Source organism: Rhamphochromis sp. 'chilingali' (genome assembly GCF_963969265.1).
Source record: "Rhamphochromis sp. 'chilingali' genome assembly, chromosome: 2".
NCBI lineage: Eukaryota > Metazoa > Chordata > Actinopteri > Cichliformes > Cichlidae > Rhamphochromis > Rhamphochromis sp. 'chilingali'.
In genome coordinates, this window is record NC_137930.1 from 51,159,935 (window position 1) to 51,182,186 (window position 22,252).

A 22,252-nucleotide genomic window follows, 5' to 3' on the forward strand; every position below is an offset into this window, starting at 1 on the left:
ATTGGAGTGTGTTTGAATATCATTGTGTGTGTGATTAGGTTGCAGTAAAAAGTGAGTAGAAAGAAAGTGTATAGGTACCAGTCTATTTACCATTCGTATATCGAAGCTCCTCAATTAATTTCATAATGACAGATGAGTGTGTAACATCAAACTTATTACACAGAGGTAAATGTCCTTGTTTAGGAGGACAAAACAAACACCATACAAGTTGGAATCAGATACCATACTACACGATATCACAGAAGCAAAATGGCAACCTATTCAATTGTCTTTTAAGGCACCCACCCGTTGACTGATTGGTAGATGCAGTTGTCAGTGTTTGTACAGAGCAGCAGGGCCCTCCCACCGGTCATGGTGCTAGCAGCTGGCATCCTGAGAAGACAGGTAAAAAAAAAAAAGAGAGAGAGAGACGGTCAGCCAGTCAGTCAGAAAGATGGAGTGTCTATTAAAAAGGAAAACAGAATTATATTTCAGCTTGCAGGTCAAAAAGTTACAAAAAAAACAGTATAAGCAAAAATATTTCAGCTTGTATTTTTTCTCATAAATAGGCAGACATATAGATTGATGAACGAGGACTGGGTCAAAAGAAGATGCTCCTTTCGAGGACTCTCTTAGGGAGTGGTGTGTGAAAGTAAACTACCAAATGGCTCAAACAAATCTCTTATTTTAAAACTCCTTTTTGAAGACAGCTGCAGAAAAGCAGACCTCACAGACTGCATGGAATACCACCAAACTACCATTCCTCACTTGGTCAGTAATTGGAGAATAGCACTGAAAAACGCCTAAACAGCCAACAGGCATATTAGGTTCCCATTAGCCATGTGGCATTATGGAAAAATACAAAAAAAGAAAAGAGAACCACACTGTAATGCAATTAAGATCCATTAGGATTATATCGGCGGTGGTGAGACAGGAGCACTCAACTTTTTATGTTATCCTCAGCGTTTTGCCCTTTTTTGCATTTGCCAGATCAGATTTCTGATGCACTGCAGCACACACACACATTTTGTTTTTGCACATTACTCCTTTCATTTCTGACAAGAGCTTCCGTAATTTGTTGTCTATCTTCCAGCCACACATTTTCCTGCTGTTGTTTATCACAGGAAAGTAGTGCCGATGCGAGGGTGAGGGGACGTGCTCAGTTTTAAATTATTACTGGGTCCATTTGTCAGCGCACAATGAAACCAGATCCACTTGGAGCGCAGCAAGGCCATCCATATGCAACACTGAACTGGAGCCACTGGTGCACAGTGCTCATTGCTTGGCCTGTAAACACTGGTGGAGGGCTGGCATGAAGCAATAGGCCCTGGCCTTTTGCTTCTGGCAAGTAGTAGTAGACGCAAGGAAAAAAAGAGATAGTTCAGGGCCAAGTCCTGCTGTATTCATGCTTTTAATTCTACAGTAAATTCACAAAGCCACTAATACATGCATTGCCACCCTGCTGCATAGCCAAACACAAAACCCCATATGAAAATACACCTACATAGACTTCTACATCCTGCCAAGGAGTCCATATGCCAGGCCCACACGCAGATTTATGTGTTTGACTTCTACCACATGTGCTCGGATACTTAGAGGTGTTTGCAGGCCGTTAAACATTTCCTGGCCTGGCTCTCCCTCTCTGAGGGGTATGTGAGCCAAATTGACCCAAATTCCACAAATTGTTGTCCTAACTGCTAGTGAGGGGGGAGACTCCAAAAAAAAAAGTCAAAATATCAAATGAAAAAAAAGTAAATTGCAAAATAATATAAATAGCTGAACTCTTCCCTGAGCTAATAGCATAAATAGCCCTCAGGTTTTTGCTTTATGTGTTTTCCTCTTTGAGAATGAAAGAGCAAATGGAGTATGAGGAAGAGTTGTGGTCTGGTCTGATTAGAAGCTGACCACAGGAACAATGTGTCATCCTTTTTAGCTTCTAGCTTTTGCCCACAGCTCAAGCCATTCATTCTTTTGTGTTTAGCTCCCCATCAGTCCGAAGCCTAGCCCCCGAGGGAGGAGGAGGAGGAGGAGGAGGGAGGTTTGCATCAGCCATCCACTGGCCTGTAGGCCCAAATTATTTTCAGCTGTGAGCTGAGCGGGGTCACATGTTTGAGGAGAAACATCAAGTGATTTTTTTTCTTCCTCCCCCACCTGATTATTTTCTTCTTACAAGAAAACCCCAAAAAAGAAACGAAGAATAGAAATCCAGCATGGAAAAGAGGGTGGGCGCGGAGAAGCATGAAGACTTCCACAGGGATGTTATGCCGTAATTAAACTGTAAAACTTTTACGATTTAATTCTTTTCTGTGTTGCAGAAGGGCGTTGCATGTCACGAGGGGGAAGGGGGTGGGGTGGATGGAAGACAGGAACAGAGGAGAGCAGTGGTGGTGCAGCTGGAGAGACAGGGGTTGTCAAAGCCAAAGAGGAAAGTAGATATTGCAAAGAAAAATATGAGTATACTGTTGCACTGTGAAAACAGTGCATGCTTTTAGGCTGTCCCACTTCATTGTTAGGATCCCCAAGGCCAAAATTCTCAGCCTTAAAAGGTAATTTGGTATTTTCACGCGATTCTGTCTTACTGGATTCTAACATTTTGACTGATGCGCTTCCCAGCACTTGCCTGAACCTGACGAGCAGCAGTGTATTGTATTCACAGCTTGTAAAAGCGGTAAATTCGACAGCATTGCTGGTTTTACAGCATTCGGTTACTGAGGAAACTTTTCTGGGAGGGTGCTAAGGCTTTTGTCTGCAACATCTATTGGCAGCCATTGTTAACGCTGACCTCTAGAAAAAAAGATGGCCGCCATAACAATGCAGAGGTTGAGGGAAGTCATCTGCTGAGACCAATAAAAACATCACGGGGAAACTGCGACCCAAAAGACCTCTACCTGCCCCGCCCCCTTCAGCCTCTGTCCTGTGATGTGTGACAGGCTGCACATGTGGGGCAGAGGAAATGGAAGGAGTACTATTCATCCTCAGCTGCGTGGATGACACAGGAGGGGAAAATCGCCTGGAATGGAGATAATTGTCTGATGTTTATGACAATTATGGTTTGGATACCAAGTGATTTATCTACAAACAGTACTTCTGCTGCATTCTGTCATGCACTGACTCTATTGCTGTTTCTAATATTTATATTATTCATCCAGCGATCTGAAGAAAAAATCAATGACAAAAATATATCTAACAAAGGACAAATTTCAAAGCAGTCATGGACTCAGGATGGAAAGAGTCTTGGTGGTTGGTAAACACTACACAGCACTAAATACCTTTAAACCTTTAAACCTTAAAAGATAACAGAAGCTGGTGTCAGAGGTAGGGCATCAGAGCCAAGCATCAGTTGCATAACAAACCCCGTGGGAGATTTTATCAGCAGATGGGCCCTCGGTATCTGGACACGGACAGATTCACATAAACACACCGAAAATATACCACAGAGAGAGGGATGTTGCTTATGTTGCTAAATGTCAAAAAATACACGCTGAATATAATGGTAAATGTACATATAAGAGAGAGAACAGTTTTTAAACATGTTTATGGTTGTGGTAAAAAGCCTCTCAGTTCTCAGGTATAATGGTCCAGTGCTTACCAGGTCTTAAAATTAGGTAAACACAACGAAAAAGTGACATATTGCACGGTGTAATTCTTTATTTACTAAAAATAAGCCAAAATGCAGAAGCACTCTGTGAAAATCTAAGTATAATAATAATCATTAGTAACTATTTTTGCGTGACTTCATCACTCTCTTGTATCATCATGGAACAAATTTGGCCCACACTTATTTTTCAATTCATTCGGGTTTGCGGCCATTCATTTATGCACAGCTCTCTCAAAGTCCTGGCATTTCAATCAGGTTGAGGTCTGGGCCATTCCAACACCTTGATTGTTTTCTTTTTCAGACATTCTTTTGCAGATTCACTGCTGTGCTCTGGATCATTATCCATTATCATTATCAGCTGTCAAAGACAGCTTCACATTTGACTGTAGAATACTTGCTATACTGCTATACAGAGGAGGTTATGATCAACCCAATGAATGCAAGGTGCCCAGGTCCTATGGCTGTGAAATATCCTAAATATTCACCCCTCCAAAAGTTTCACCATGCTTGACAGTTGGTGTGAGGTGTTTGTGCTGACATGCTCTGTTTGATTTTTGCAAAATGTGTCGCTGTGCATTATGGCCAAACATGTCCACTTTGGAGACACTGTTTCAGAAGTCTTGTGGTTTGCTAAGAATTTTGAGTAATCCCTACATCAAGTGTTTTTCCAAGGTATGCTGTTATATGTTATATGATATATGTTAGCAAGCACAAAAAATTACCCAGCTAGACACACAGCAGTCCTTTCATAGATGATGCTGAACTCAATTATTTGATGACAATGTATTGATGCTTACACAAATTTTCTACGCAAGGATCTACTTGTTTGACTAGTCATATATGGTAAATGGTAAATGGCCTGTATTTGTATAGCGCTTTTCTAGTCCCTAAGGACCCCAAAGCGCTTTACACAACCAGTCATCCACCCATTCACACACACATTCACACATATATAGAAGTTGACCTAGTCTTTGCTATGAAGTGCAAATATATTTTTATGCATTCAGACAGTGATATTACCAGTCTTACTTTTCTAACTTGGCAGAATATTATTTTTTTTGTACTTTTGCTCCAAAAATCATCTCAGGTGTTGATATTTGGTGATAACTTGACAAAATGTTGCTATTGGAATGAAACCTTTATCAGACTCTATGCAGGGGGTGCTGTCAGTGTTTCACTCTCTGCTTCATCAGACCTTTAAGTCACTGTCAGCAAGCTGTGGGCCGGCTGCTGTTATCAAACTCGGGAGGCCTGTCTGCCTCTTCTCTACAGCTGCTTCTCATAAAGATTTCATCCTCCTCTCCGTCTCTCTGTCCAGCCCTGCAGGAACAGCTAACACCATGACATCATCATTCCTCACTTGTCCTTCCCCAAACTTGTTCTTTTCTCTCTGTCACTGCGAAATACCTAAAAAGGACAAAATTACTCAGAGCTCACACTTCATTTCACAGATATCACAGCTTGGAGTAAATACAGCAAAGTAACTTTGGGTGGATAAACTACTGGAGTTAGCCTTTACATAACACTAAAAAAATTATTGCCCAAAATGTGAGTTATAGCAAGTAAAGAAGAGACGATCATTCATGTTCTTCTGATTCTTTCTGCAACCAAGGCAGAGCTGGAGACCGTATCCCTTACATGATGTGGTTCAGTATACGACGTGCCAAAGCCGTGCCTGTGATCAATTTAACACTCCACTGCACATTTAGCCAGGTTCTTCTGGAATGGCAAACTTGGTGGTTTTTTTCCTAACCGTCCTTCACTCTTTTATTTCTCTCTTTCATTACCGCTCTTTCATTCCTACTTAGTCTTAAAGTTGCGGGGAGCAAAGTATGATGCAGAGGAAGAAGCAAAGGAAAAAGGGGGCGGGGTTTAATACTTTGCCCACTCTCTTCCATACAGAAAGCAGAAATCATGTAGAGCCAATTTATTGTGAGGCATATGTTAGGAATCCCAACTGGCACGCTGCCTTGAGCCCTTGCAGGGCTTGGAAAGGTTGTGCCTGATTCTTAAAGAAGTAGGGCAGAACGGTTTGATGGTAAAGGAAAAAATGTACAGAGAGGAAGAGGAGGAGATGGTCTGGCAAATAAAAAATGGAATTTTATCACAACTCTGCAGTCTCCCTCTCTCTGCTTCTCTCTTTGTGTCCTGTTCAGGGCCCCTGCTGCTTTTCCAAGCTGATTCCATAGCAAGGCCTTGGAGAAAATCCAAACAGAAAGACTCTGACTATGAGTGCCCGTGTACAATATTTGGCCACGCACAGAAACACTTTTACAAGCCTGGAAAGTGCCCACTCACCGACAAACACACATATGCACACACATTGTGCAACGTGCTGTCCAAACCCATTGATAATCCCCCTGCCCCGCTGTGGTGTGTCCCCTTGGCCCTCTCCCTCCATTGTAAGAGGAGGATGGACGTGAGACAGCATTGAAACTGGGTTAGCCTCAAAAGCAGACAGGAACTGTGGGGGGATACCATAAACAATTAATTTCTCCCTGTGTGTGTGTTTTTGCTTATCAGTCCATTCTAAATATACCATTGTATCCATTGTTATATTTCTAATGTCGCATATACAGTGGGGCAAAAAAGTATTTAGTCAGCCACCGATTGTGCAAGTTCCCCCACTTAAAATGATGACAGAGGTCAGTAATTTGCACCAGAGGTACACTTCAACTGTGAGAGACAGAATGTGAAAAAAAAAATCCATGAATCCACATGGTAGGATTTGTAAAGAATTTATTCGTAAATCAGGGTGGAAAATAAGTATTTGGTCAATAACAAAAATACAACTCAATACTTTGTAACATAACCTTTGTTGGCAATAACAGAGGTCAAACGTTTACTATAGGTCTTTACCAGGTTTGCACACACAGTAGCTGGTATTTTGGCCCATTCCTCCATGCAGATCTTCTCGAGAGCAGTGATGTTTTGGGGCTGTCGTCGAGCAACACGGACTTTCAACTCCCGCCACAGATTTTCTATGGGGTTGAGGTCTGGAGACTGGCTAGGCCACTCCAGGACTTTCAAATGCTTCTTACGGAGCCACTCCTTTGTTGCCCGGGCGGTGTGTTTTGGATCATTGTCATGTTGGAAGACCCAGCCTCATTTCATCTTCAAAGTTCTCACTGATGGAAGGAGGTTTTGGCTCAAAATCTCACGATACATGGCCCCATTCATTCTGTCCTTAACACGGATCAGTCGTCCTGTCCCCTTGGCAGAAAAACAGCCCCATAGCATGATGTTTCCACCCCCATGCTTCACAGTAGGTATGGTGTTCTTGGGATGCAACTCAGTATTCTTCTTCCTCCAAACACGACAAGTTGAGTTTATACCAAAAAGTTCTACTTTGGTTTCATCTGACCACATGACATTCTCCCAATCCTCTGCTGTATCATCCATGTGCTCTCTGGCAAACTTCAGACGGGCCTGGACATGCACTGGCTTCAGCAGCGGAACACGTCTGGCACTGCGGGATTTGGTTCCCTGCCGTTGTAGTGTGTTACTGATGGTGACCTTTGTTACTTTGGTCCCAGCTCTCTGCAGGTCATTCACCAGGTCCCCCCGTGTGGTTCTGGGATCTTTGCTCACCGTTCTCATGATCATTTTGACCCCACGGGATGAGATCTTGCGTGGAGCCCCAGATCGTGGGAGATTATCAGTGGTCTTGTATGTCTTCCATTTTCTGATGATTGCTCCCGAAGTTGATTTTTTCACACCAAGCTGCTTGCCTGTTGTAGATTCACTCTTCCCAGTCTGGTGCAGGTCTACAATACTTTTCCTGGTGTCCTTCGAAAGCTCTTTGGTCTTGGCCATGGCGGAGTTTGGAGTCTGACTGTTTGAGGCTGTGGACAGGTGTCTTTTATACAGATGATGAGTTTAAACAGGTGCCATTCATACAGGTAACGAGTGGGGGACAGAAAAGCGTCTTACAGAAGACGTTACGGGTCTGTGAGAGCCAGAGATTTTCCATGTTTGAGGTGACCAAATACTTATTTTCCACCCTAATTTACGAATAAATTCTTTACAAATCCTACCATGTGGATTCATGGATTTTTTTTTCACATTCTGTCTCTCACAGTTGAAGTGTACCTCTGGTGCAAATTACTGACCTCTGTCATCATTTTAAGTGGGGGAACTTGCACAATCGGTGGCTGACTAAATACTTTTTTGCCCCACTGTATAGCATTTCTTGTTATTGTGGTTGTCATTTTTAACAAGAGACTCCCGATGACTGGTGTCTAGAGTCTATCCCACTGGGAGCTGGGATCATGGACCAAAATATTACCTCAGAAAATGTAAACAAATCTTAATTATGACTGGGGTGACAAAGAAAGCCACTGCAGGCGCAATTAGGGCGTGAAGGCACAGCCATGCAACAGAATGCGACACCATTTGTGAGGCTTTTTCACACATCAAGTGAGTACTTATTTATTTGTTTGTCTTTGTGCACTCATATGAATAGGAAATGTGATTCAGTTCGCCGGAAGCTTAAGTAAGAGCAACCTCCTGAAATGAAGTCATTGGGCTTTTCCGCACAAAGTGTTTCTGCTTACAAATTCACCCCATACAGTAAGAACTTGGGTTTGCTTTTGATAAATGGGACAACTTTGGCTACCACAAGGTCAAAATGGCAACAAGCAGAAGGAAAACTCCACACAAGCTCAGCAAAATCCTCCCCAAAAGTCCTTCGCACTTGATCTCCACTTGTCAAGAGTTTATAAATGATTCATCTCAGGCTTTTAACTCCATTAGAATTTGTGGCTTCCATTTTTCATGTGGTTAGCAGGTCAGTCGTACACTAAAGACTTAAATGTGATATTGTGATTATGTTTGGGAGAACGTTTAAACACTGTTTGCAAGATAAATGCTGAAAATCAGATTGATCCTCTGAGTCTTTCTTTTTAAAAACTCAACTGACCCGGTGGAAAATTGCAAAATGAAGTATTTCCTCCATCTTAACAATGGATTTTACTAATCAACAACACAAGCTCAGAGGCTACTAAGAGGCATTAACTATCTCCATCAGTGAAGAAAAGCTTCGTGAACAAAATGAGAAGAAAAAATAGAAGTGAAGGATGATGAGCCTGACTTGTAGGCATAGCAAACAAATCTCTTTTTCTTTCTATCCCCCCATCTGGGAAAGCGTGTCGTATTTCTTCTCCTTGCAGAGGTGGAGCATCTGTTCGCCAAATCCCTCCCATGGACTTGTCAGCCCCTCCTGTCCACTGACACAAAGCTCCCATCAGCACAGCTCTGACTCATCCCCAGTCTGCTCCCAATTACCCTTCTGGCTCCAAAGACCAAAGACCTTGCCAACTCATTCCAAGGCCAATTTTCAGCTTTCAGTTTGGCCTACATTACCCCCATAACATTGTCCCTGTTAAGTCCAAAATAGGGTACCTTTACAGCTAATACACCACTTTAGTTTGAGCAAACCTGGAAGAATGTAGTTTAAATCTCAAAGTGCTCAAAAAGTGCTTTTGGGATTTTCTGCATAACTAGAATGACATTTTTCAGTTCAATTCAATTCTGTTTTGTTTATATAGCACCAAATCACAAAGCAATTGCCTCGAGCCACTTCACTTTGTAATGTAACGGCCCTACAACACTAGAAAGAAAACCCCAGCAATCAAATGACCCCCTATAAGCAAGCACTTGGCAACAGTGGGAAGGAAAAACTCCCTTTTAACAGGAAGTAACCTCAGACAGGACCAGGCTCAGGGAGAAGCAGCCATCTGCCACAACCAGCTGGCGCTGAGGGGATAGAGACAGGACAAAAGACAGAACACATTTTCAACACCAAACTCAAGGAAGGAGTGTCAGAAAAAGACAATCTGATAGTCACAAACTACTCAGTGACTCACCAGATGTGCAGAGGTTAGAAATTAAAATGTAAAACATTCAGCTCCTATCCCACAAATACAATGGGATTGCCCTATGCTAAGAAACAAGGTCTCGGTCTAGGAGCACCTGTAGTTGCAGCTCATATAAATTATCACTTACATAGTAAGTATGGTCTTTGACAGGAAATCTTGCCAAACAAAAGGCAATGAGACTTTCTATTTGATGTGATGAATTTCAGCGGATGATTTCTTAACACCCGCAAGTAGCATAGCGATAGAGGCGCCTCTTACGCACACTTACTGCTGTCACACAACCATAGATGTCTATGTTTTACCAAGCCCTCGAAGAGATGGAAACAATCCCAGGGCATGACACCTGAGACCTGGCTCTGCTATCAACAGCACCCAAGGGGCCAGGATTTTACAGACATGCGAGGAAGCGTCACTTTATACGCCATAATTCATGTGGGGAAAACACATCCAACAGTAAGCAGCATTTATGGCTATCTGATATTATACTGTGCTGACACACAATGTGGGTTTCTTGAGCCTAATGGTAAAACCTTTCCTCTCGGAGAAAGCTTCAGCCTGCGCGAATGTGCTGCAGTGAGTGGACTTACACATCCTTTCAACAATAACCTGGCTTCTTGAGCACACTAACATTATCCTCTGGGCCCCTGATCAAATTTCTCCTCAAAGCCACAGTCTCTGAGTTGAGCTCCAATGTCAAAAAATCCTCTCTCTCTCTCTCGTTCTTTCTCCTTCCTGTTTTTTTCACGGTTTCATATTTTAAGGGTTTCACTTGAGAATTCCCACCAGAGATCCCACCCCCCCATCCCATCCCCTGCTCCTCTGCATGCCTGCACAGAAACAGATTTTTGTAATTCGCCGCCAATCCCTGGGGGAGCTGAAAAAGGCGAGAGCTTGGGAAAGTGCTCTTCTGGAGTGCAAACTCCAGAGTCAGAGCTGACGTTTTTGACCTCCACACACCCCTTGACCGACAACTGCGAGCCTGGGCCGAGCGCGCCGGTGGATGAAGAGAGTTTAGCACCAGCGGAGCAAGCCAAAGTAAACTGATGTAAAGACGTGCATTTCCGCTTTCGTGTCTTCAAGAAGAAAGGTGTTTCATTTTGTCAGTTCATCTAACTGATTTATAATTTCTGTATGATACCAGAGTCACTGAAAAACTTACAAAGAAGAAACTTGTGCAAAAATGTATTCTGTTTTTTTAGTTAAATATTGCTAAACTAGAACTGCAAACCAGCCAATAAAGCTTTGAACTGTATTGCAATAAAATACAGAAATTACATTATGAAAACCATAATTAAGCTGGAGACAGACAAAGAGACAACTACTACTTTCTCTCCATCTAACAAGACAGTGCTTAGATGTGATTTGGTATGATCAAAGCTGCTCTGTGTCTGCAGATTGTCTGGGGCATCTACTCATTATGTTGTTACACTTTGATGAAATCTCCAGCTCCAGGTCCAGATAAAGTATTGTTTTAATTGTCATTTTAGAGTAGATCACTAAATTCACAGGTAAACAACCTGTAAATTTAGAAAAGAGAAGAGATTCAAACTGTGCACTAACCTTTTCCCACTTTGCTTGGAATGCCCATCATAACAAGGCAACCTGAGCCCAAATCAATGAGGTGTACAGCCACATTATAATTACACTTTGAACCCAGATGGACACATTCCTTTCCAGACTGCAGCCTTCTCCACCTACAAGTATGTTTTTTACTCCCACCAAGTTGGGGATGTTAAGCAAAGAGTAAATGCATGTTTCTTCTTAAACACAGTGTTTGTAGATGTGCATGGAAAGGTTTTGTACCAGTGAGGCTGTAAACGTTCTCGCCTGTATTTCCATGTCTTTGTTTGAATCTGTCTGCGCCTGTTTTTCTGCATGTGTGTGCGCATGTGCGTGCATGTGTGTGTTCGGGTTTATGCCACACGCCGCCAACGGGCACAGGCTACAAAGCCACACGGGGCTGGCACTTTGGTTTGGATGGTGGTTGTCAGCACTGGTTTTCCCGTGATGATTTTCCAAGGCCACATCTAACAACCTGCCATCCAGCTGCAGCTGCCTCTGTCTATGCCCATCTCTCTGCTAGAGATTCACATTCTGCACCGCTGTCTATGTAAACAGCGCAGCAGGACAGAAATTCGGCATGCCATGTCCTGTTAAACGTTCCAATTAGTGTCACAGCAACCATTTTCCCTCTGGCTGTGGTCAGAGCTCTTTTTAATATAAGTCAGACATTGAAAGAGAGAGAAGATGCCAGACAGAGCGACAGCTTGCATGCGAGAGGCTGGGGGCACCCAGATTTCTCTGTGTGTATTTGTGTGTGTTTGTGTCAAGGTTACGGGTGAACTTGAAAGCTATATGGCCAGCTGCCAACTGGATAAATGACTCCAGTATCCAGTGTGATGGTATGCATTATAAATATAAATATATGCATTTATGTGAGTTGAAACAGGATTCCAGGTCTCTAAGATGGTACGAATTATTCTTGCATCCGTGTGTGTGTGTGTGTGTGTGTGTGTGTGTGTGTGTGTGTGTGTGAGAGAGAGAGAGAGAGAGAGAGAGAGAGAGAGAGAGAGAGAGAGAGAGAGAGAGGAGGTATCAAAGGTTGTTTTTTTTTTTACTATGATTAAACCCATGGCCATCTAACAACATCACAGATAAATGCCCACTGCCACCACAACTTGGAAACCAGAGGAATTCTTTGACCATCGCTTGTTCTTTCAGGGTATGTCACTGTGGTAACAACGGCGGCTGTAGGAGATTGGCCTGGGGGGGTCTTTAAGTTGCACGCCACCCTGCGGAGCAGCTGTCAAGAGCAGAGCGCCTATAAGAGGAGGGGTGGATGGGCCGTAACCTCCTAAAGGCCTGCTGTCACTTTTTGGAGTTGAAAACAATAGAGGAGACAGATGTCACGGACACACACACACACACACACAGAGAAACACTGCTAAAATATGCACACAATACAGTGAAACTGCAGTACACAGATATGTGCACGGGCTTCATGTGTGCACAGCTGTCTGATACATTTGCAAAACAAATCCATGAAAAGTGTGGGTCCGCGTAAAAACAGGTCCGTAACAGTTAACTTTCTTGCAAAATAGAGACCTTTGCGTCAGCACGGAGCTAAAACGCTGCTTTCCTGGATGTACTCGTACTCTAGTGAGTCATTCCAATGAATCAAGACTTATTTCTCCACTTCAGTATGCATCCAAGTAAAAAAAAAAACAAGCCAGTGCACTCATGAAAGATGACCAATTTGTCACAATACTAAACATCTGGTGTTTCAGAATTCAGGACCCCCCCCCCCCCAAACACACACACACAATGAATACATGCTGATGAAACATTCTCTGAGTAGATTTAAGCCCTTGTGCTTTGCATGTGTTGATGTGTCTAAGTGTGTTTATCATGAGGGAACACATAGATGGACGCTGAGTGAAAATAACATGGATATGAGTGTGTCAGGATTTTGGTGTGAAAAGTCAAACAGGGAAAAGTGGAGCAAATGGCTGAGAGCAAAAATGAGTAACAGAGGAGGGGCATGACTGAAAAATAGGGAGGGTAGAAATCCTGTGTGATGAATGCAAAGTCACAAGTGCTGACTTTTCCTCTACAGTGCATATTGTCTTACACCGCAGCCATGAAGGCAATTAGCCTCCGATCTTAACTCAGAATGCAAAAATCCAATCTGCCAGGCCAGTGTGTGTATGATAGTAACACTACTACCAGACACAAACACAGAGACAGACACAATGTGTTTACAGGAAAAGACTGCAGCTCACTTATTATAAGTTTGCTGACTAGCAGACAGATGGTCCCTGTGTCTTTATCTCCAGCTCTATAAACCTTCTCTCTGCAACGCTGGGGGAGTCAGCCATTCTCAATTCAATAAACGTCCCAGCCTTACCCATTTAAGTGAACCTAAAGTACAGGAAAAAAAAAGTTTGGCTGCGCCTCAGTCAGAAATATAAATATTCCAGTGCTGCATGTTCCAAGGATTTTGTTCTTGGGTTTAATGATCACCCAACAGACTGAAATACTCGAGGAGACTTGAGGAATCCACTGGGATGGATTATATTGGCTGACTGATAGCCATCCTTTGCTTACAGGACATGGCAGACGATCCTTCAGTTTTACAATCTGCTTTGAAACAGAAAGTACTGTATCAAACTTATTATTGTCTCTTTGACCACTAGTGGCATAGTAGAGCAGTGTTTTTCATCCTGCGTGTGCACGCCATAGAATGCGTTGTTTTTATGAGACAGAAGTATTCACGTTTGGATAACAAGGTGGAGCGCAAAGTTATGAGCTAATGCTACCACGTATGGTTGGTAGCTGCATCTTTAGACTACATAGGTGCAAAGGACAGACAAATATAACCGCCTTATATGGGCATTTCTACTTCAACTGGCTTTCAACACAAAAAGCAACCATATTTGCTGAAGGAAACGGAGAGGAGATGTTACGGCTGGCGTTCCGCTTTCTTGGCAATACCACATATCATCAGTACAACAATGATGGAAAGATGAAGTTTCTCCAGCAAGTTTCGGAATATTTCCAAACAAATAAAATTTTGTAATGTTGTTTTAAGAGGTAGGAAATGCATTCAAGAATTTTGCTGAGAAAGAAGATAAACAAGACTGTGTTTGTTTACAGTGAATTTAACATCATGGTGCTTTTTTTATTATCTCCTGGGACATATCAACATATTACAGTAAGTTATAGTTTAACAATAATTCACAACGGTGACCTCTTTATATGTAGGTGGTGATTTTGTAGTATTAAATACTCTTTTTACAGCCATGCCACATATTCACTTTGCAGCATAGCCAACATTGTGATGCACTATATTTTCATTCATTCTTTTTTTAAAAAAAGACTCCTTCTGGTTGTTTTCTGTTTCTCCATGGTTACTGTGCAACTTGTCTATATATTTAAAGAGATACTTAACAGCTATTGATGTGGATATCTACATAATCCACACTGTCCTGTGAACCAGAGTCCAAAGATAAAAGGTTGCTAAACAGGAAAAACTGAAAAGAAGAAAAGTACTGTTGTGGACCTCTGTTTAATGACTACAGCACATACAGTATATTATAACATATGAACTGCAGGCTCTCAAGTGTAATGACATTTTATCCCAGCTCCAAACTCTCACTAATGCATACTCGTGCATACAGATCATTTCCCGATATTGGTAAGCTGACATTTTTCTGGAACTACCTGAGGTTTCCACCCAAGCTTGCCCCCTCACAACAACACAAGCAATGCATGAAGAGGTGCCTTTGTTCACCACGAAGAATGCTCATCTCACTTATCCCCTCTTTTCTGTCTCTCTCTCTCTCCCTTAACAAGCCAAGTTTGGAATGCAGCACACACTTTGACCATTATCCAAATTGTCACCAGACCATCTACCCACACGCTGTTTTCATTTAATAAACGCTGAGAGCTGACAACCGTTGAGCACGCATGTGCACAAACAGCTCACAGAGGTCCAGAGAGCTGAGATCCGTGGACTTGATTCAGATGTTTTTTTGACTGACTATTTGAGCAACACTCAGGATACCTTAACTGCAGCCAAAGCAGTCCGGGATAACCAGTGACTCATAAAAATTCAGAGGAAACCATACCCTAACTTCTGTCGTACATATTGCATTGAAGAAACATGGACGCGCTTTCTTTATACAAACAAGCATTATATGTGAGGACGACTTGTAAACGCACAAAGATTGCTTTAAATCCTTTGCCAATACTAATTTAAAAAAAAAAACAAAAACCAAAAGTAGCAGTAGCTTCCCAGGAAAAAAGTTTTCACTTAGTTCAGTAAAAACAATAATTTATAGAAACATGTGAGAAATGAAATCTTACCTTTCTGAGCTGGGTGAGCCCTGGTGAAGTGCTCCTGGGGCAGTTTCTCATTTTGCGAATCCTGACCCCGCAGAAGACAGCATCCACTTGCATGCTTCCTTTGCATCAGAGTATTTTGCCTTTCTTCCTCTCTCTCTCTTCCTGAAGTTTGAGCAGCCTTACCCCTGCCTCTCACTTCTCTCACTTTGCATTGCCCTTGTCAGTACCTCCCACGTATACACACAGAAAAAAGACACTGGGTGCAGGGTACAAAAAATACTCTGAAAAAGTCACAAAGTTGGGGATATGCCTCCTCCTCCTCTGTTCTTCAGTCTTCTGCCTGCGAACTAAAACCTTTACGGCTCCTTATGCCGTAAACGCACACTCAGAGACTCCCTATCTCTCAGTGACACTGACTCGCTCTCTCTCTCTCGCCCCTTCTCAAACTTTTCCCACCCCTCCTTCCCTCGAGCCACCCCCTCCCCTTCTTCCTTCCTCCTCTCGCTCTCTCTCCTCCTTCTTCATTTTCCATCATCACCCCCCTCCCCCCCCACCACAACTCCTCCCACCCACCTAAACCCCCCACTGCTGAACTAATCTGCAGCTGGCCGGGTGATTGGAGCCCTGGTTGCTAGGGAAACCGAGTGGAGGGGGGAAAAAACTGAAAGAATGGCGCAGGAAGGGCCAAAGCTGAGCGCAAGTGAATACATAAATAAAAATCCAACTCCGGGAGCCAATTAATCAGTTTTATCTTCTCAAAGACTTCACATGTGACCAAAAATCAGTGGCAACAACAACCACAGGTAGTTAAGTGCTCCAAATGCTCAGTGTGTGTGTCTGTGTGGTAAGATTTCAGAGATTTCAAAGAGAAAAATGGTTTGAGCTGATTACTGACCTATCCGTGTTAGGAAATACAGACTGAGGAATTCAGCTCCTCATCTTAAGCCCAAGGCAGCAGGGTAACTCAATGATCCTGTGGAGAAAGCAGAAAACAAGACCAGACAGGCATACTGATGACCAGGGCCATTGAATATTAACTTGTTCAAACCCACACACACTCTCTCTTTAGTAAGTGCATTATTGGAAGCTTAAAGACATAAATTCTTCCAAACCTGTCAAAAATCACACATGAACATGCAGTGAAATAGATGTTAAAGAGGCCTAAGACATGTCACATCTTAGATTGAAAAATGTTACCTAACAGCAGCACTGCTCTGTGAGCGCCTGCAGGTGTTGTATACTTTAATCAAGCATTAGTTACTTTTTTTTTTTTTTTTTGCTTAATGGGTCCATTAAAGTTGAAATATGATTTATTGGTGTGACCGTTTCTGTATACAAGAATGTCAAAGCGCCAAAATATGAAAACATATTTAATGTAAAGTTGTACAACAGTCATGTGTTGACTCTGGGTGATTCATGTTTCAGAGTGTGTACTCTGTGGTAGTTTTTTCCACCATAGATAACTAATAACACACATACACTGCTGTTAAAAAGTATTTGCCCCCTTCTGAGTTTTTTTTTCTTTTTTTTGCTTATTTGTCTCACTTACAGATTCCATCAAAAAATAATTAATGACACAAAAATAACCAGAGTAAATGCAAAATGTAGTTTTTCGAGCGTTTATTTTATTTAGAGGGGGGAAAAGTTATCCAAACCTTGTAACTGGTTGTGCCACTCTTGGAACAAACTGCAATCAAGTGTTTGTGATAACCAGAAGATAAGGAGTCTTTCATAACACTGGCTCATTGGTCCACTCTTCTTTGCAGAGTTGTTTTAATTCAGTAACCCCGGGGGGTTTCCGAGCATGAATAGTCTGTTCAAGGTCAAAAGGCCAAAGGATCTCAGCCAGATTTAAGTCTGGACTTTGACAGGGCCACTCTAACCATTCAGAGGTGGACTTGCCAGTGTATTTCAGGTCATTGTCCTGCTGCACGAACTGATGGCTCGATATAATATTTCATTATTTCCTGGTAGACAGCAGAATTCATAGTTCCATCAATTACAGCAAATCGTCTTGGTCCCGGTGCAGCAAAGCAGCCCCAGACCATCACACTACCACCATCATGTTTGATTGTTGGTATGATGTTCTTTTTATGAAATGCTGTATTAGTTTTACACCAGACTCAAACCTTCCAAAAAGTTCTTTTCTCCTCAAAACCCTCCCATGGGATTTCTTTAGATGTTCTTTAGATGTTGTTCCGGGTTCATTTGTGACCTCTCCGATGAGTTGGAGTAATTTTGGTAGGCTGGCCACTCCTTTTAAGGTTCACCACTGGGCCAAGTTTTCTTTGTTAGTGGATAATGGCTCTCACTGTGATTCACTAGAGTTCCAAAGCCTTATACATGGCTCTGTAACCCAGGCTGATAGATGTCAATTACTTTGTTTGTATTGGCTGTACTCCTGTATTGGCTTCCCTTCATTGGCTTCCTGTTAAATCCAGAATTAAATTCAAAATCCTGCTCCTCACATACAAGGTCTTAAATAATCATTCCCCATCTTATCTTAATGACCTTGTAGTGCCATATCACCCCATTATAGCACTTCGCTCTTGCACTGCAGGCTTACTTGTTGTTCTTATTTAAAAGTATTTCAAAGTAGAATGGGAGGGAGAGCCTTCAGTTTTCAGGCCCCTCTTCTATGGAACCAGCTTCCAGTTTGGATTCGGGAGACAGTATCTGTACTTTTAAGATCAGGCTTAAAATTTTCCTTTTTGCTAAAGCATATAATTAGGGCTGGATCAGGTGACCCTGAATCCTCCCTTAGTTATGCTGGGGGACTCCCATGATGCATGACCTTTCTCACTCACTATGTGTTAATAGACCTCTCTGCATTGAATCATACTTGTTATTAATCCCTGTCTCTCTTTCACAGCATGTCTTCTATCCTGTCTTCCTTCTCTCACCCCAACCGGTCGCAGCAGATGACCATCCCTCCCTGAGCCTGGTTTTGCCAGAGGTTTCTTCCTGTTAAAAGGGAGTTTTTCCTTCCCACTGTCGCCAGAGTGCTTGCTCATAGGGGGTCATTTGATTGTTGGGTTTTCTCTTTATGTATTATTGTAGGGTCTACCTTACAATATAAAGCGCCTTAAGGCGACTGTTGTTGTGATTTGGCGCTATATAAATAAAACTGAATTGAATTTGTTTGTCAGCTGTTTCTTTTGCTCGTGCAGCTATTTGAGATCTTTAAGCCTACTTCAGTTTGTCACACAGGTTCTATTTAAGTATTTTTTTTTTGATTGAACAGGTCTGACAGTAATCAGGCCTGGGTGTGCCTTCACAAAATTTCAAACAGCATTACTTCAGCAAAACAACTATCTTGCTGATCTCTGAGCCTAAACCCTGACCTCCCCTTTGAAATGCAAGAGAGATCTAAAAAGCCTAGCTTGTCCTTCAATAGCTGTGGGGGTAATAGGGTGGAAGGTGGAGGCTAGCAACATCTGTTTGGCATTTATGCCACCTTATTGTGTTGCTGAGTCCTCTATCAAGCCTACAGCTGGGATCCTGAGAGTGTACTGAGCCCACTGTCCAGGGGAGTCACATCATGACTATGAACACAACTCAAACAAGTTCTCAGTGCTTGATGGTGCATAGTAGGCTATTTGCAAGACCTCTGTTTTTAGCAAAGGAAGTGGCACTGAAATCACACCCAAAGTGTGTTTTGTTCCCTGTGCTGCCCTTTCCCTTAGCCTGTTATCCTGGAAGCTGTTTTACTTGCAATCCATGATTACGGAAAAATGATAAAGAAACGCCTGAGCACTCTCTAAGGAAATTTGTTCAGGAATATCCTGGCACTTCCAATAAACACACAATTCTTTGTCACACCGCACTTGTTTTTGTGAACATTTTTTTATTTTGTAATTATCAACAAATCAAGAAAATAAATGTCAAAGCTTTTCAGAGATAGCTATCGTTTACAGTCATACAGAGAGTTGCTACTTTCGAATAAGACTTCTCAACTTCCCCATAAAGAGTAAAACAAACATAACAAAACTGTTTATGGTTTCATAACTTATCCTCTCTTCCTCTTTCTTACTCCTGTCACCTTACTTCTATTTTGAATCACAGCAATAGTCCTGCAGTGACGCCTGTTTTCTTAAGGAATACTTGGTTATAAAACAAAAGACTTATTTTACAGCATTATGAATGAGCAACTGGGCCATTTTTAATGACACCACACAAAAAAGTTTCTTCATTATACAAAAATCTTGAGTAAACTTCACCTGAAACATATAAAGTCAACGGTTTATTTATTCAAAGTAATAATCATCAATGACAACATGTTTGGTGTAAACTGAATGTATATCAACCAAGCACATTTCTTTTAACCTGATTCCATTAAATTTACATTATTTTTACATTTTATAGATTGTAGCTATGTAGCTAAATGACATCATAAAATTGTATCCTTACTTAAACTCAGCATTTACGGTGTTCTAATATTTCAATTGCATTAATTAGATCACCTCTCTGACCCTTGTACTTCCGTTTTTTCTCCCTTGCATCCTTCTTGTAAGATAAGAGCAGGAAAAACAGACTGAACAGGCTCCCAGAATCGTGTGTGATATGTCTCCATCTATGGATCAGATGACATCTTTACACAGACCTTCAATAATTAGTGTGGATGCTGATTAAGCATCCACAGTATTGTTCTTCTACTTTTCATCTTCCGTATATTTTTTGGTCGCTATCTCCTTCAATACCGTTCAACTTAGAAAAACTTAGCCATTGTTGTCCTCTTTCATCTAATGTTATTATTATTGTAATAGATGTTATGGTTCTTTCATAAATGCCACCAATGCACAGTCTCCTCCGAATATATCTGTAGATGATGTTCACCGTCTTGTCGATATTTTTTCCCCTGCGCAACAGAGCAAAAGAGAGAAAGTATTCAAATTTTATATTTCTCAGTATTTGTATACAGTGGTCCCTCGTTTATCGGAGGTGTTATATTCTGAAAATAACCAGCGATAGGTGAAATCCGCAAAGTAACCAACTTTATTTTTTACAATTATTTTAGATGTTTTAAGGCTGTACAAAACCCCCTACACACTTTTCTTAGACTCGCACGAACATTTTCACACTTTCTCTCTTGTTTAAACACTCTCAAAGTTCAAACCTTTGTAGAAAAATAAGTCCAGTATTATAGAATGAAACCAAAGATCAAACCTTGTTTTCAGGTACAGAACATGAGAATAGAGCAGCTGCCAGAGAATTCAACATTAATGAATCAATGAATCATAAGTCCAATTTTTTGTGCAATAGTTATCTTCCTCTGCCTTTTTGGTCCTACCACAGGTGCCTTTGACGGTGCAAAACGTTTCGTCGACATTGTTGCGTTTGTTGGGGAAAAAACGTACAAACATACAGTACAGCACTTCAGAGTCACACTGCTGGCGATCGATGTAGCGATTTTGTACTGTACAGGAGAGAGTGCTCGGAGGCTAACAGGCATCTCAGAAAACGTTAGAGCACTTATGCAAATATGTGATGTGTTGATGAATCGAGCAGATATTTGAAGTTTACACAGCACCATTCTCGCATGAAAATACCTTAAAAGTTTATTTTGTGACCCAGAAAGAGTAATATTTCAAACTCCGCCACTCTGTGTTCCTCCGCCACTGCCTCGTTTGAGTTTTGGACGAAATGGATTCTGGGATATTGCATTTCGTCATTTCGAGCTGATTGGAGACCAGAACAGTGATTAGCTTGTTTTGTGGCACAAATATAACTGTGTAGAGAAAGAGTTGAGCGCGCACGGGCAGAAATGTTGAGAGCGTTAAGATGGCGCCGGTGAGGTCGGCTGCCGTCACGACTGCTCCGACCACTTTTTCTTTGTCTTTGTTTTTTAAGTTAGTTTTCAGCGTTTCTAAATCGGCAAAATCATCACCATTGGGTACATTAGGTATGACAGTGACACTCTTGTTTCTATTGGTATACAATGTACTCACAATTCGAAGTTTTTAACTCCGGATCCGAGCTGGCCGAGTGAGATCTTGAGGGAGAACAAAGGGAAGCGGCGGCCTAGAGGGAAGCGAGCCGGCGTCACGAACAGGCTGAGAGCTCGTGCACACCGCACACCTCTGCCTAGCATCCTGCTCGCCAACGTCCAGTCACTGGAGAATAAGCTTGACGACCTCAGGGCCAGGGTAAAGTTCCAGAGAGACATTCGGGACTGCAATCTCCTCTGCTTCACCGAGACATGGCTGAACCCCGCGGTGCCGGACCACGCCATCCAGCCGGCCGAGTTCTTCTCGGTTCACCGCATGGACAGGACACGGGACTCGGGGAAGTCAAGGGGAGGCGGCGTGTGTTTAATGGTGAACAACAACTGGTGCAACAGTACGAACGTTGTTCCTCTCACACGCTCCTGCACACCAAATCTGGAACTACTGTCCATCATGTGTCGTCCTTTTTATCTACCTCGGGAATTTACATCGGTCATTATAAGTGCCGTTTATATTCCACAATAAGCGGACACGGTCACCGCCTTATGCAAGCTGCATGAGGCACTCACACAGCACCAGACACAACACCGGGACGCTTATTGTGACGCAAAAATAAAAACAAAGGCTGAAACAGGAAGTTCCGGTTCAACAGCGTGTGTTTCAAAGCTAGGAGATGTAAACTTTTTGAACTGTGTGGATCCAAGTAGAGGGATCACATTTGAGTCATTCAGTGATTCAAAGAATATGAACTTTTAATATTCAATCAGATGTTTTCTGACTCTAAATTTTCTTTTGTCATTACTCAGCTTTTTCTCATCTCCATTTTAAACACGTTCAGCTATTTTTAAACTTCTTCTGTGTCAGCTTTCAACAGTTCTGCACTTTTGTTTTCAGGTGAAAATTCTGCATTTTCCAGCTCATTCAAAAATTTTGACTTAACATTCAGCAATTATTTCATTTCAGCTCAAAACATTCAGCTATCAGCATTCACATAATTTTCACAA

General features: G+C 42.1%; 1 protein-coding gene across 4 annotated transcripts in view; it reads right to left on the bottom strand.

Annotated features, from left to right (window-relative positions):
• The window catches only part of LOC308393088 (DENN domain-containing protein 2A), a 33,340-nt gene extending 17,611 nt beyond the window's left edge, over window positions 1-15,729 (bottom strand). For all 4 annotated transcript variants that reach the window (XR_013970916.1, XR_013970917.1, XR_013970918.1 and 1 more), the window contains exons 1-2: window positions 15,325-15,729; window positions 286-372 (exon numbers count right to left, since the gene is read on the bottom strand). Coding sequence is in view for 1 of the 4 variants with exons in the window: in XM_080876571.1 (XP_080732697.1) it covers window positions 286-371 (86 nt within the window). In the remaining 3 variants the exon portion in view is untranslated. The remainder of the gene's footprint in view (window positions 1-285; window positions 373-15,324) is intronic.
• Between the last annotated feature and the right edge of the window lie 6,523 nt (window positions 15,730-22,252).